General features: G+C 39.1%; 1 protein-coding gene across 1 annotated transcript in view; it reads left to right on the top strand.

Moving 5' to 3' along the window:
• The window catches only part of LOC122563391 (glutamate receptor ionotropic, kainate 3-like), a 562,582-nt gene that overhangs the window by 274,774 nt on the left and 275,131 nt on the right, over positions 1 to 12,677 (top strand). Inside the window, exons 8-9 of the mRNA XM_043717129.1 lie at positions 2,922 to 3,065; positions 7,600 to 7,707. Coding sequence (XP_043573064.1) covers positions 2,922 to 3,065; positions 7,600 to 7,707 — 252 coding nt within the window. The remainder of the gene's footprint in view (positions 1 to 2,921; positions 3,066 to 7,599; positions 7,708 to 12,677) is intronic.

Genomic DNA, 12,677 nt, shown 5'->3' on the forward strand with positions numbered 1-12,677 from the left:
CTATTTTGCCAGTTAACACGGTCAATCCTGTTCAAAGTTTGTGCGAAGATTTGTAGCTCGGGTGCTCGTTGTTGTGGTTCTGTTCGCCGAGCTGGAAGTTTTTGTTGCAAACGTTTCGTCCCCTAGCTAGACGACATCATCAGTGCTTGGGAGCCTCCTGCGAAGCCTCGCAGGAGGCTCCCAAGCACTGATGATGTCGCCTAGCCAGGGGACGAAACGTTTGCAACAAAAACTTCCAGCTCGGCGAACAGAACCACAACAACGGTCAATCCTCTTTCCCACCTATTCCATATGGAACTTATGAAGAGACAGACCAAAAATCTGACCGTTCCCATCTCAAATTTATTCAATGGTCAATTATCCATGACGACTGGAATAAAAATTTCCAAAGGTTCACAACTCTCTGAGCAAAGGCATTTCTCTTCATTTCAGTCGTCAGTGACTGTTCATATGTACTATGAAGGTACCTCCATGTACTAGAACCCCTCCAACAGGGGAAACAACCTCTCAGTCTCTACGCTGACAACTCCCTTCACAATCACCAGTGAGTTCAGTCCTTTTCTAAAACCTGGAAAGCATAGACCCAATTTACCGAACCTTGATCAAAGGAAAAAGAACTTTCTTCCCAGGATCCAAATTTAGTGGAATTTCCGATGTCAACTCAAGGAATTCTATATGGAGGCCAAAAGTGCAAATGAGACCTTATTAAATCCCAGTATAATTTTCATAAAACATCCCTATCTTGTATGCCAATGCCCTTGGAAAGATGGACTCCTGTTAATTTCTTTATCAACTGCTCACTTTATCTACAGTTTATACAATTCTTTTATAAGCACAACTAGGTCTCACTGAACATCATTTAAAAGTTTCATGGTGCTCAAAAATTCTCCTTCTTACCTATTATGAACAAAGTGAAAAATCACACAACACCAGGTTATAGTCCAACAGGTTTAATTGGAAGCACACTAGCTATCTTCCAATTAAACCTGTTGGACTATAACCTGGTGTTGTGTGATTTTTAACTTTGTACACCCCAGTCCAACACCGGCATCTCAAAATCATGAACAAAGTGAATCACTTTAACTTCCACACATTATACTCTATCTGCTACCTTGTCACCCATTCAAATAGTCTCTGCAGCCTTTGTGTTCTCTTTATAACTTAGATTTCAAGTAGCTTTGTGCAATCAACAAACTTGGATATATTATAGCATCATAGAATCCTGCAGCAGGGAAACAGACCCTCAACTAGTTCATGCCAATCATAATCCCAAACTAAACTAGTCCCACCTGCCTGCGCTTGGCCTATAATCCTCCAAATGTTTCTTATCCATGTACTTATCTAAATCTCTTTTAAATGTTGCAACTGTATCTGCAAGCATTACATCTTTTGGAAGTTCATTCCACACATGAGCCACTTCCTGTGTAAAAGATTACTCTTTCAGTGGCTTGGATTTTGCCTAGGTTGGAGCTTCTTCATTCTTATTCCCTATATTAAAGGTGCTATATGAAAATGTAGGTGTTGGATTAAGGAGAACGACCATTTTCAAAAACTTACTTCCTTTCTCTTTCTGTGAGGTGGCTGGTTAATGCTGACTTCCCTGGTATGAGAATAGCTAATTGCCCATTAGTAGTAATATATAAACTCCATTTTCAACATCTCTAAAATTACAATATTCCCACTGTAAATTGACTTAAGACAAAACCATTTACATAAGCTCACCAATTTGTGAATCTTAGGACATTAATATTGAGCTGCTTTACAATATCACAGTTTATTCTCCAAATGGGAAAAGTGAATCCAGAGCAAGGAACTGTAAATAAGAATCACTTTAATCCCCAGGTAAAGGTAAACTCAGTTGAAGTTCTGTTCTGAATTCTGTTCATACGTGAAGTGGATATGGATTGATGTCAGTAGATTTACTCAACATCTGTCTGCTTCCAGTCAGAAAAAAACCTCTCTTGTTCCCTGTTTTGCTTTCCAAAATGAAAAATGTGCGAGTTTTGTACTGTATAACATCGATAAGATTACTATAAATTGTTCCTGTAAATAATTCTGAGTACTATGTAAATAGACATCTTTCCCGTGAACTAACAGGAGTCAATAATGGATTATTTGCCAGTATGAATTTTTGTTTTTAATGAGCTAACTGGGTGCAAGGATCAGTTTGGAACTTCTATGAATAAAATGATAGCCCTGCCAAATGTATAACTCATACCCAGACTTGAATTGATACTCCAAGCTTTCCCCTTAAAATATTCTCAGCCAGGTTATTAAATGGATAAGTATTTATCAGAGAAATCCTCTGCTGCAGACATTGGCAGAGGAACGATGTACTGCACTGTGGCCAAGCTCAAAGCTGGGCATGCACACCATAGATGTAACAGTGCTCAAGAAAGTCTTCATACCTAGAAAAATCCCTCACCATCCTCAAGCCCACCATAACACACTTCCAATTCAGGGTGAAAGCAATTAGGAAGCCAGCAATTTCCTACAATTCTATACAATGAAAGGATTTAATTTTAAACAAGTCACTGTTTTCTGATTGATTATTTGTTCTGAAATTTTGAAAGTGAGTGAAATGACAAAGTGCCTTGACAAATTCAACTGGATAACATGGACGTAAATGTTGAGAACAAAACAGCAGATGACATTTGGTCACCATGGTTTCTGATAAACATTAAACAAACAACCTTTTCAAGTTGTACAATATTGTGAAATGGACTGCTTAAAGTAGCAGAGTTGACAGATTAATTTGTGGTTTTAAGTATTGTTATGAAAGTAATTTATAATATCTGCAGTGTGCTAGCATATAAAACCCAATTGTCAAATTGCCAGATGTCAAATTGGGTCTAACGTGCTCTGTACAAAGCACAGGCATTCCATGAAATCAACTTAAGCAGTTTTCACATTTATTTCAGACAGATGCTGCTCTGACATACGATGCAGTTCATATTGTATCAATGTCCTATCAGCGAGCGCCTCAGATGACTGTTAACTCTTTGCAGTGCCATAGACACAAACCCTGGAGATTTGGAAGCCGCTTCATGAACTTCATAAAAGAGGTAACAAACAGATTTGAAAGTGTGTGCATGGAGGTGATGTTCACGTCATGTTCATGAGAACTGAATATAATTTGAAAAAGGAAGTAATTTCTAGCATCTATGTCCTATGCTAGATGCACCAAGCATAAATCTTTAGTATGGTGTCTTTAGATTTTTCAGAAATTGAATTAAACTCAATCCAATAAGGATAAAGTTTATATCCTTGTTATGGCATGGCAGTAGTGTGTGGTTTACAATTATAACCAGATAAAATTTGCAAAATTTCCATTGCAAACCCTTCCATTTTGTATTAGCTCTAACCACATCTTCTCTCATAACAACTAATCGAGATGATGCTTTAAGACTGATTCAACTCCAGCATGTACTGAAGTAAAAGTCAAGAGGAGATTCACTATACTGGGAGCAATGATGAAAGATTTCTGTTAGTTGGACGGTCAAGATAGACTGAAATTGTTGGCCTTGTGGTAGAAATGGTAAGGACAGATTTGTTCAGCGTGTTCAAAATCATGATGGGCTGTGATAAGGTAAATAAGAAGGAAAAAACCTGTTTCCTATAGCAGAAGTGTTTATAACAGACTTATGGTGATTGCCAAAAGCAACAGAACTGACATGAGGGTTTTCTTATACACTAAGTCGTAGTAACTTTCAAATCAGAATTTTCTAGATAGTCACTGGCTTTAAATTTGCAAGGCAATGTGGAAAGGAATTGAGACCAGTTGGATAATGGTTTCAAAGAAGCATGATAAGCCAAATAGGCTCTTATAGTGCTATATGATTTTATACTGTTAAAGTAATGCTATAATTCAATATTCTCCAAGGCACAAACAATTATTGCTGTTATTTCCTGTGGTACCACTATTTCAGTGTTTGTGGATTCATGGATATTCGGTAGGGTAAATTGATTTGATATGTGTTAACTCGGTTACAATAGCCATTTTTGTAAATTCACCTTAAACTTGAAACTATTTACATGTGAAAAATTCTGGGATATATGAAATATTAAACCAGATATGCTACTTGGAAACTTGGTGACAATAAGGAGTGCAGATGCTGGAAGTCAGTGTCAATAAATGTGAAGTTGGAAAAGCACAGTTGGTCAGGCAGCATCTGAGGAGCAGGAAAGTCAATATTTTGAGCCGAAACCCTTCATCAGGACACGGGAGGAGGAGGGGAGCCCAGAAGTAAATAATGGGAGGTGAATGGGGCTGAGGGAAGGGTAGGTCAGGTGGGGGTGGGGTGGGTGGGTGGGAGCGGGAAACAAAATGGATGGCAACCAGAAGGTCTGGTGGATTGATATGTTCAAAGCGCAAATGCTCTGTGAACCGATCCCTGAGTCTGCGCTTGGTCTCCACGATATAGAAGAGACCACATCAGGAGCAACGCATTCAATAGATCAGGTTGGATGGTGTGCAGGTGAATTTCTGTCAGATCTGGAATGATTGTTTGGGGCTTTGGGTGGAGGTGGGGTGGGAGGGCGGTGGTGGGTTGGCTGTAGGGGCTGGTGTTGTACTTCTTGCAGTTGCAGAGGAAGGTACCAGGTGGAAATGTTGGTGGGGAGTGTAGAGTTGACAACTGAATCGCAGAATGAATAGTCTCTGTGGAAAGCAGACAGAGGTGAGGACGGAAATATCTTTTTGGTGGTTAGGTCTGATTGTAAGAGGCCAACATGTCAGAGGATGATTCGTTGGATTTGAAGATTGGTGGGTGGTACATGAGGACTAAAGGGACTGTACCCTTATTGTTTCTGGGAGGAAGGGATTTGATGACAGAGGTGTGGGAAATGGAGGCGATGTGGTTGAGGGCATCCTTAACTACGTGGAGGGGAAACTATGATCCCTAAAATAGGAGGATAACCGGGATGCCCTAGAGTAGAACACCTCGTCTTAGGAGTGCTTGTGGTGGAGGTGAAGGAATTGAGAGCATGGGATAGCATTTTTGCAGCAGGGTGGGTGAGAGAAGGTACAGTTGAGGTAGTTGTAGGAGTCAGTGGTTTGAAATGGATATCAGTTGGTTTCCACAGATGGAGACCGACAGGTACAGCAAGGGGAGGGAGGCATCAGAAATGGTCCAAGTGAATTTGAGGATGGGGTGGAAGGTGTGGCAAAGTTGATGAAGTGCTCGAGCTCCACGATATAGCGGAGAAAGAGGTGAGGGATGGTACCAGTGTAGTTGGAGAAGCTGTGAAGAAAATTGGTGATGTAATGAAGTTTCTTTTGTTCTTGGGATGATGGCATTGCTGGCTAGGCAGCATTTATTGCCCATCCCTAATTGTCCAGAAGGCAGTTAAGAGTCAACCACATTGTTGTGGGTCTACAGTCAAATGTAGGCTAGACCAGGTAAGGATGGCAGTTTCCTTCCCGAAAAGGGACCAGATGGTTTTTTTCTGACATTTGTTTCATGGTCATCATTAGACTCTTAATTCAATCTGGATTTTCTTTTTATTGAATTCAAAGCCCACCATCTGCCATGGCAGGATTCAAATCTGTGGCCCCAGAACATTTTCTTGCACTCGGGATTAACAGTCTAGTGATAATACCATTAGGCCATTGCCTCCCCTAATGCCAGAATGCTCTAACCAACATGTCTCCAGTTTAGGGAATGCTCAATGCTGATACCAGAATTAAATGTGAACTCCACAGCGCACCTTGATAAATGTGGAAAATCAAATGTTTTAATCCAAAAGAAGTTAACTCTTTATGAATAACTTAACATTAGTCGTGATTTTTCTGCCTTCTCAGCAGCAACTCCTCTGTAAATCCACATCACTTTATTCATGCAATAAGGCTTATATTATAACGTCCGGTCAAGAAGAATCCTTCCAATTATTAATTACAAAGGTGTAAACATCATATTCCATAAATGTTGGATTTGCCTAAGAACAGGCCAAATCAAAATAAAAGCCACAAGAAAACTTGCTGAAATCAAGAATGCATTCAATTTCATTTCTCTTCTCAATTGATTTTCAAACAAACTGTCCATCTGTGTTAGCTATTTTAAACTATTTGTGTTCCATGTCACATTACAACACTAAGTAACATCCACAAGCTGCTATTGCTAAAAGACAAATAATGGGCTGCCACTGGGCATACTGTCTCAAAGAAGAACCTGAACCTTTTACAGTGTAGAGATTCTTTTTTTTAACCAGGATTTCAGTCTGTTTTCAAAATCCTTTCAAATTTTATGAAAAGTGGAAACCCTATGCAAAATACTGCAATATGGCTCTTTGTTGTGCATTTCATGAGCTACATCATTGAATTTCTAGCCAGGTTGTCTCAATTGTCTGCAGCAACATTTCAAAAATGTTAAATAAAGTAGAGATATTTTATGTTAACCAACACTCCTAAAATTAATGATGTTAGATTCATCAATGATGTTTATAAAGGGTCTGCTCTTTAAGATTGACTTTTGGAATCTATAAAAGAAAGAATGTTTATGTGTCTTCTGTATCAATGAGAGAATGATAAAATCTGTGGGCTGTAACACTGGTATTCCAAATATTTTGTGCTCAAGGATATGCAGTACCCTTATTCATTTGAGCATTACATTGCTTTATACATGCACTTTTTACCTTGCTTCTACAGGGTGTAAAAAGCTCATCTCAGCAGCTCGGGTTCTGAGGGGACCTGGTGAAACAAATACAACTTTAGCACCTCACATAAATGATCAGTTTGTCCCAGCCATGGGTGGGTTAAGTTCTCAGCTGGCTTAAAGAGGCCCCACAATATGATTTCTACACGATTGTCCCACACAGACGTCAAGAAAAGCCCACAATATTAATTGCAAGCTCATAACTGCAACGTACCTTTATCCGTGTGTTCCCTCACTCCAGTGTTAGCAGACTGCATTATAAACAGTCCTAATTCAGAATATCAATGTTATTTCTGCAGCTCTATCGTATAAATTGAGAATTAGATGTTCTGCAAGCCCCTGCCAGTAATCTCAGGGAGGTGTCCCTGCACACTCATTCATCATCCCTGTATTGCTGCTGTCACAAATTTGCAGGTGCACTTACAGATAGAGTCCAGAATGAACCTAAGTTGATATTTCATCACTGGTTGGCAAACTCACTGTATCTGTAGGTTAAGAAGGTTAATGAGAGTGTTAATAAGAAGTTCTAATAATTTCCAGCTAGTGTTCTCCTCACTCCACTCATGACAGATACACATATACTTACAAAGGCTGTGAGATAAGAAGCTTACAATGAAAACTGGTGAGATGAAAGCAACATCTTTTATTTTCCAAATGACATCTGAGCAATGGTGTAGGTCCTCAATATACATAATCTTATTAAAGTCTGAAATAAGATACATGGCTGGCACAATAGCTGTGCCTATAAATCAATGCATGGAGCCAAATGGGATTCATGGAGCGAGTTGTATGTACTGGATAAAGAATAGCAATGATTAATTAATCATATTCCACAAGGAAATATAATTAGGATCATTTCCTTGTGGGAGTGTAATTAAAATTTACTGTTATGGAGAATAATGATTTATACTGCTGTATAATTACCACCGTATATTTTTCTGTTGAGGCTCAATGGGAAGGATTAACAGGCCGAATCGTATTTAACAAAAGCACTGGACTGCGGACTGATTTCGATTTGGATGTTATCAGTCTTAAGGAAGAAGGCCTGGAAAAGGTCTGTATGTTTACTCTCTTTGAAAGCGTGATGTTGTAATTATTTCAGTTGATATATTTCAAAATAAAGCATAATATTTCATATAATAGTACACACAAATATGTGCTCCTTAACTATGCTCCTTATAGTTCCAAGTTAGTCATATTCTATTACATAGCTATGCCTCTCACACACACATATTTACAGAGATAGCCTTCATTCAATGTGCTGTTTAGTAAGTGAATTACTTTTATAAACAACAGACTCCAGTGTTAACAACCAGCAACTATTCAATTAAATATATCTATTGACAATAATCATGCTGCACCTATTGCACATCATGATTGTTCATTTGTAATCCAAGTCATCAAAATGAATATTTTCACATCTAATGGGAATTCACTGCTGGCCTTCTATGTATCCCCCTTCTCTTCACTTTCCATTAGTGACTAATCCTTTAGCTACCTCAGCCCAAACTGTGGAATTCCCTGCCTAAACTATCTCCGTTTCTAAACCAGTTCCTCAAATTAATACAAAATCCAAAAGAACTGCAGATGCTGTCAATCAGAAACAAAACCAGAAATTGCTGGAAAAACTCAGCAGGCCTAGCAGCATTTGTGAAGAGAAATCAGAGTTAACATTTCAGGTCTGGTGACCCGTTCTGAGGAAGGGTCACCAGACCCAAAGCAGCAACTCTGATTTCTCTTCACAGCTGCTGCCAGACCTGCTGAGCTTTTCTAGCAATTTCTGGTTTTGTTCATCAAATTCCATCTCAGGTCCTGACTTGGATTCTATATCTATTTCTTTCCTGCTTTCCTCCATTTTTCCACTTTCAGCCCCTCTCCACTTCCTTCCAGTGAAACATTTATTATATAAAAAAAGGTTAGAAATTCATCTCACTTCCAATTAGCAAAAAGCAAGTAACCTGCTGTGATTTCTTGTGTTGTCCTTCTATGATATTTTTGATTACAGTAGAGGTCCAGGAATGCCAGTGTACACATGAGGCACAGTTTGAGAAATTGTGTGTAAACACCAAATGGAAAGTAGTGTGTGTGTGTGTTTGTGTGTGAGCATCAGAATTATATGTGAATGTGATTCCATGCATGAGTTACAGCAATCAGGCTAGCTAAATCTGTGCCGGACTCTTATCAGATTAAGTATTGATTTTTCTGTGAAACTTAGCTATCATAGCTCTGTAAAGATCAGCTATCACAGGGAGTAATGGAGACTGTGCTGCAATTAACTGTATGGGGCAATGAGATTGTGTGTAAGATCGGCATCGTATGCCTCAATGTTCCATGATAATATATTGTATTTAGAGCACAGAAAAGGGCCATTTAGTCCTACAAATTTATCCGGTAGTGTCACCTATTGTCACTTTAAGAAGTCATAATTTTTTGTGATATTTTGTGAGGCTACATAACGTGAATAAAAACAAAACCAAGTCAAAAGTGTATGATTTACAGAACAAAATAGTCCCAAGTTTGAATCCAAACCTTTATTAAGTTAAATGTTATCATTCCGACACTACATTTTGCCCTGATGGTTTGAAAATCACCAATGGCTTCTGATCACATTCTCATGAACCTCACTCGTAGTTCATACATGTGGAATTCATCAGAGGTCATGACTGGGCTTAGCTAAGATATCCCGCAGTGTAGCTTTCCTTGGGAATAATAAAAAAAGGATGGTAACCACAATCCATGGGATTGGAAGGAGATGAAGGCATTCAGAGAAAGCAAAGAGAACATTAAGAGTTATGGAATGTCTGTTGCATTAAAGGTGCTGTTTGAGAGGGTTAAAGTAGGGAAAAACTGTGTGGATGCTTTGATTAAAAATTGAATGATATTAGAACCCAATGGTATCTTTCGGAACTCCATAAGAAAATGATAGTCTAAATTATGAGTGTTGATCTGGAACATGCAAAGAAAGAATGTAAAAATTCATTTTAACATCATCCTTATCTCTACCTTTGTGGTGTAATTTATTTATAGAAACCAGAGAAAGATATTAGACTATTATTCTTAATGGTAAAGCAGAGCAGATCAATCACTGGGAGGGCTACACAAAACCAGAATTAACCTGAACACATGATGAATGCGTTTAGCACGAGAACTGAGAAACATTCAACTAATAAATCTTGTCTCGCTAATTAAGGAGTAATGCTTATTATAGTGTGACTGTACACATTCATCTTGTTGTTTTAAATGTGATTTGGTTGACTTCAAAGGTCATTAGCATTATTGACTATTGGATAAAAGTAATTGCAATATATGGTTCCTGAAATTTGTTGATCCAAAGATAAAGACCAAATTTAAAAGAAATGAAACAATCCATATTGAGTTTAATCCTTTGGTTGTGTAACATTTTTTATGTTACTCCACCCTCAGCATTATGCAGTCCATGGCTGGTACAGCCAGCTAGTACATAAGCTCCAGGTTGCCAACGGTGGTTGCGTTCTAAGTGACATTTATTTAATGCCACACTGAACATTACTGGATTGAATGAAACTTCATGAGTGAAATACAAGTGAACTGAATTTCAGTCAGAAGTTAAAAAGTTTTTCCACTCCAGAGTGGGAAATATGAATCCAGATCAACTTCAGAAATCACTTTTTAATGAGCTTCAAAACAAAACTACTCACCTCTTCTTACTGTAGCCTTTCTTACTTGATTTGGCATTGCCGCATTCCTGACTGATCACCCTTCTCTGCTATCAGTCACCCTTTCTTCTGCAGCTTAAGTCCTTTACCATCACAATCTTTCATCTGGCTTTAGATTTTCTCTTCTCCTTCTTCCTGGCAGTCGCATTTTCATTACTCACCTGACCAAATCTCCTTCTCTCCAGCCACAGTCACACACACATGCAACAGTGCATATCAGAGCTGTTGAGAAATGTGGCATCAGTAGAATGTATAACGATGGCGATGTGGAAAGACGTAATACTGATGTTAGTGTCTCCTGATTAAATAGAGAGATCTACAAGGAAGCATAAGGTACACCAGAGTCTAAAACAATGTGTGTATTTAGCATGCTTGAAGTAAATAATTTTACAGAAAGCTCCCTGGACTCAAGAAACAATATTTTGGAGATGCATAGGTAATTAGATGCAATGATCAAACATGGTGACAGTGGAAAAAGCACAAAAATTGCAAAGCAAGCATTGAATGTAACTTTCAAAGTGAACCTCATAGTCAAGAAAGAAAATAGACAATTTTTCAAATTCATCAGGAAAGGGGGATATCGCGAACACAGCAGAAAACTGGAAAATAGACTCAGAGGCAAAAAAGGAGGGGGAGCCATGTTGAAGCAGCATGCATTTGGTTAAGCAGAAGTGGGTACTGCAGATGCTCGAAATTAGAGTCAAGATTAGAGTGGTGCTGGAAAAGCACAGCAGATCAGGCAGCATCCGAGGAGCAGGAAAATCGACATTTCGGGCAAAAGCATTTCATCAGGGTTTTTGCCTGAAACATCGATTTTCCTGCTCCTCGGATGCTGCCTGACCTGCTGTGCTTTTCCTGCACCACTCTAATCTATGTATTGGGATAAGCTGAATCATAGAATAAGGTGCAGTTCCAGGGCACCTATTGGCCACTGGCAAAGCCATTACAAGTGACTCACAAATCACACAGATCCAGGAATGGGAGATTTGGAAGAAAACGATGATAGATTATGGACTGGCTTCAGGCTCAGGCAAGGTCAGCACAACCATGCAACCATTTTGAATGATGTAGTTGTAGACAGGACATATGAAGAAGCATTGAAGGTTTTCAATGTATGCTTCAATGTGAGGAGAAATTTCATAGGCAAATGCGCAAAATTTAATCGAAGAAGACTGAGGATTAATGAAAGCGCAAATTTGTTCGTAAACGACATTTCCAGGCTAGCAGAAAACTGCACATGTGAGGACCTAAAAACCAAACCATTTGTGATAAGAGCTTCAGATGAGGCGTATCAGATCTTTTATAAGTGAGAGAAGATTCAATGTTTGAAAATGTAATATGAGTCGCAAGGCAAGCAGAACTTTGAAAGCAAAGCAGGGTGTTTGTTCAAGTGAAAGTGAAGCGCCATGCAAAAAACTGAGCAAGCGAGTGAGCTGATTCAGTCCATTAGACACAGCAGTCAAGAATACCAGTAGGTGCAACAGGGAAAGCAAACATTAACTTCATAAAAGAGGCTGAAGCCAACGCTTTTGAAATTTCAAACCATTTAGCACCTCAAATGAACCTCACAAACATGATGCAGAATGTATTTGAAGAAAGAAATACTGTCTGCAAGGTTGATCAGTCAATGCACTGAATAAATCCATAACATAAGCAATGTTTCAAGCAGTATAGGCATCCTGCACTCATGTCGTGATAGTCTTGAATGAGGGATTCGTAATAACAAGGGCAGTTAGAGTTGGAACGCATAAGAGAATTCATCAAGGACATTGGCCAATGCCAAGTGTCTTGTGAGAGTGCAACATTCACTGGCTGGTCAGGGGCTTCAAACTCAATGCAAGAAATGATCACGAATCACATTTCATGTGTAACGAACACCTGAGAGATTTCATTACTTTTACTATCAGCATTTTTTTCCCATCAAGGCTTTGAAACACTTGGGAATAAATTTATTCATGTTCAAAGGCACGGCCTTCACTATTCTCAGAGATTATGGATTGCATGGTGGCTCAGTTTTTCGTACTGCTGCCTCACAGCGCCAGGGACCCAGTTTTGATTCCATCCTTGGGTGGCTGTCTGTGTGGAGTTTGCACATTCTCCCCATGCCTGCGTGAGTTTCCTCCGGGTGCGCCAATTTCCTCCCACAGCCCAAAGATGTGTCGGTTAGGTGAATTGGCCATGCTAAATTGCCTGTAATATTAGGTATATTAGTTAGGGGTAAATGTAGGGGAATGGGTCAGTGTGGACTTGTTGGACCAAATGGCCTGTTTCCACACTGTAGTGAATCTAACCTAACCTAATTAGTATTCCAGATGGATTGAGGTAAACC

Source organism: Chiloscyllium plagiosum, chromosome 27, assembly GCF_004010195.1.
Source record: "Chiloscyllium plagiosum isolate BGI_BamShark_2017 chromosome 27, ASM401019v2, whole genome shotgun sequence".
Lineage (NCBI taxonomy): Eukaryota > Metazoa > Chordata > Chondrichthyes > Orectolobiformes > Hemiscylliidae > Chiloscyllium > Chiloscyllium plagiosum.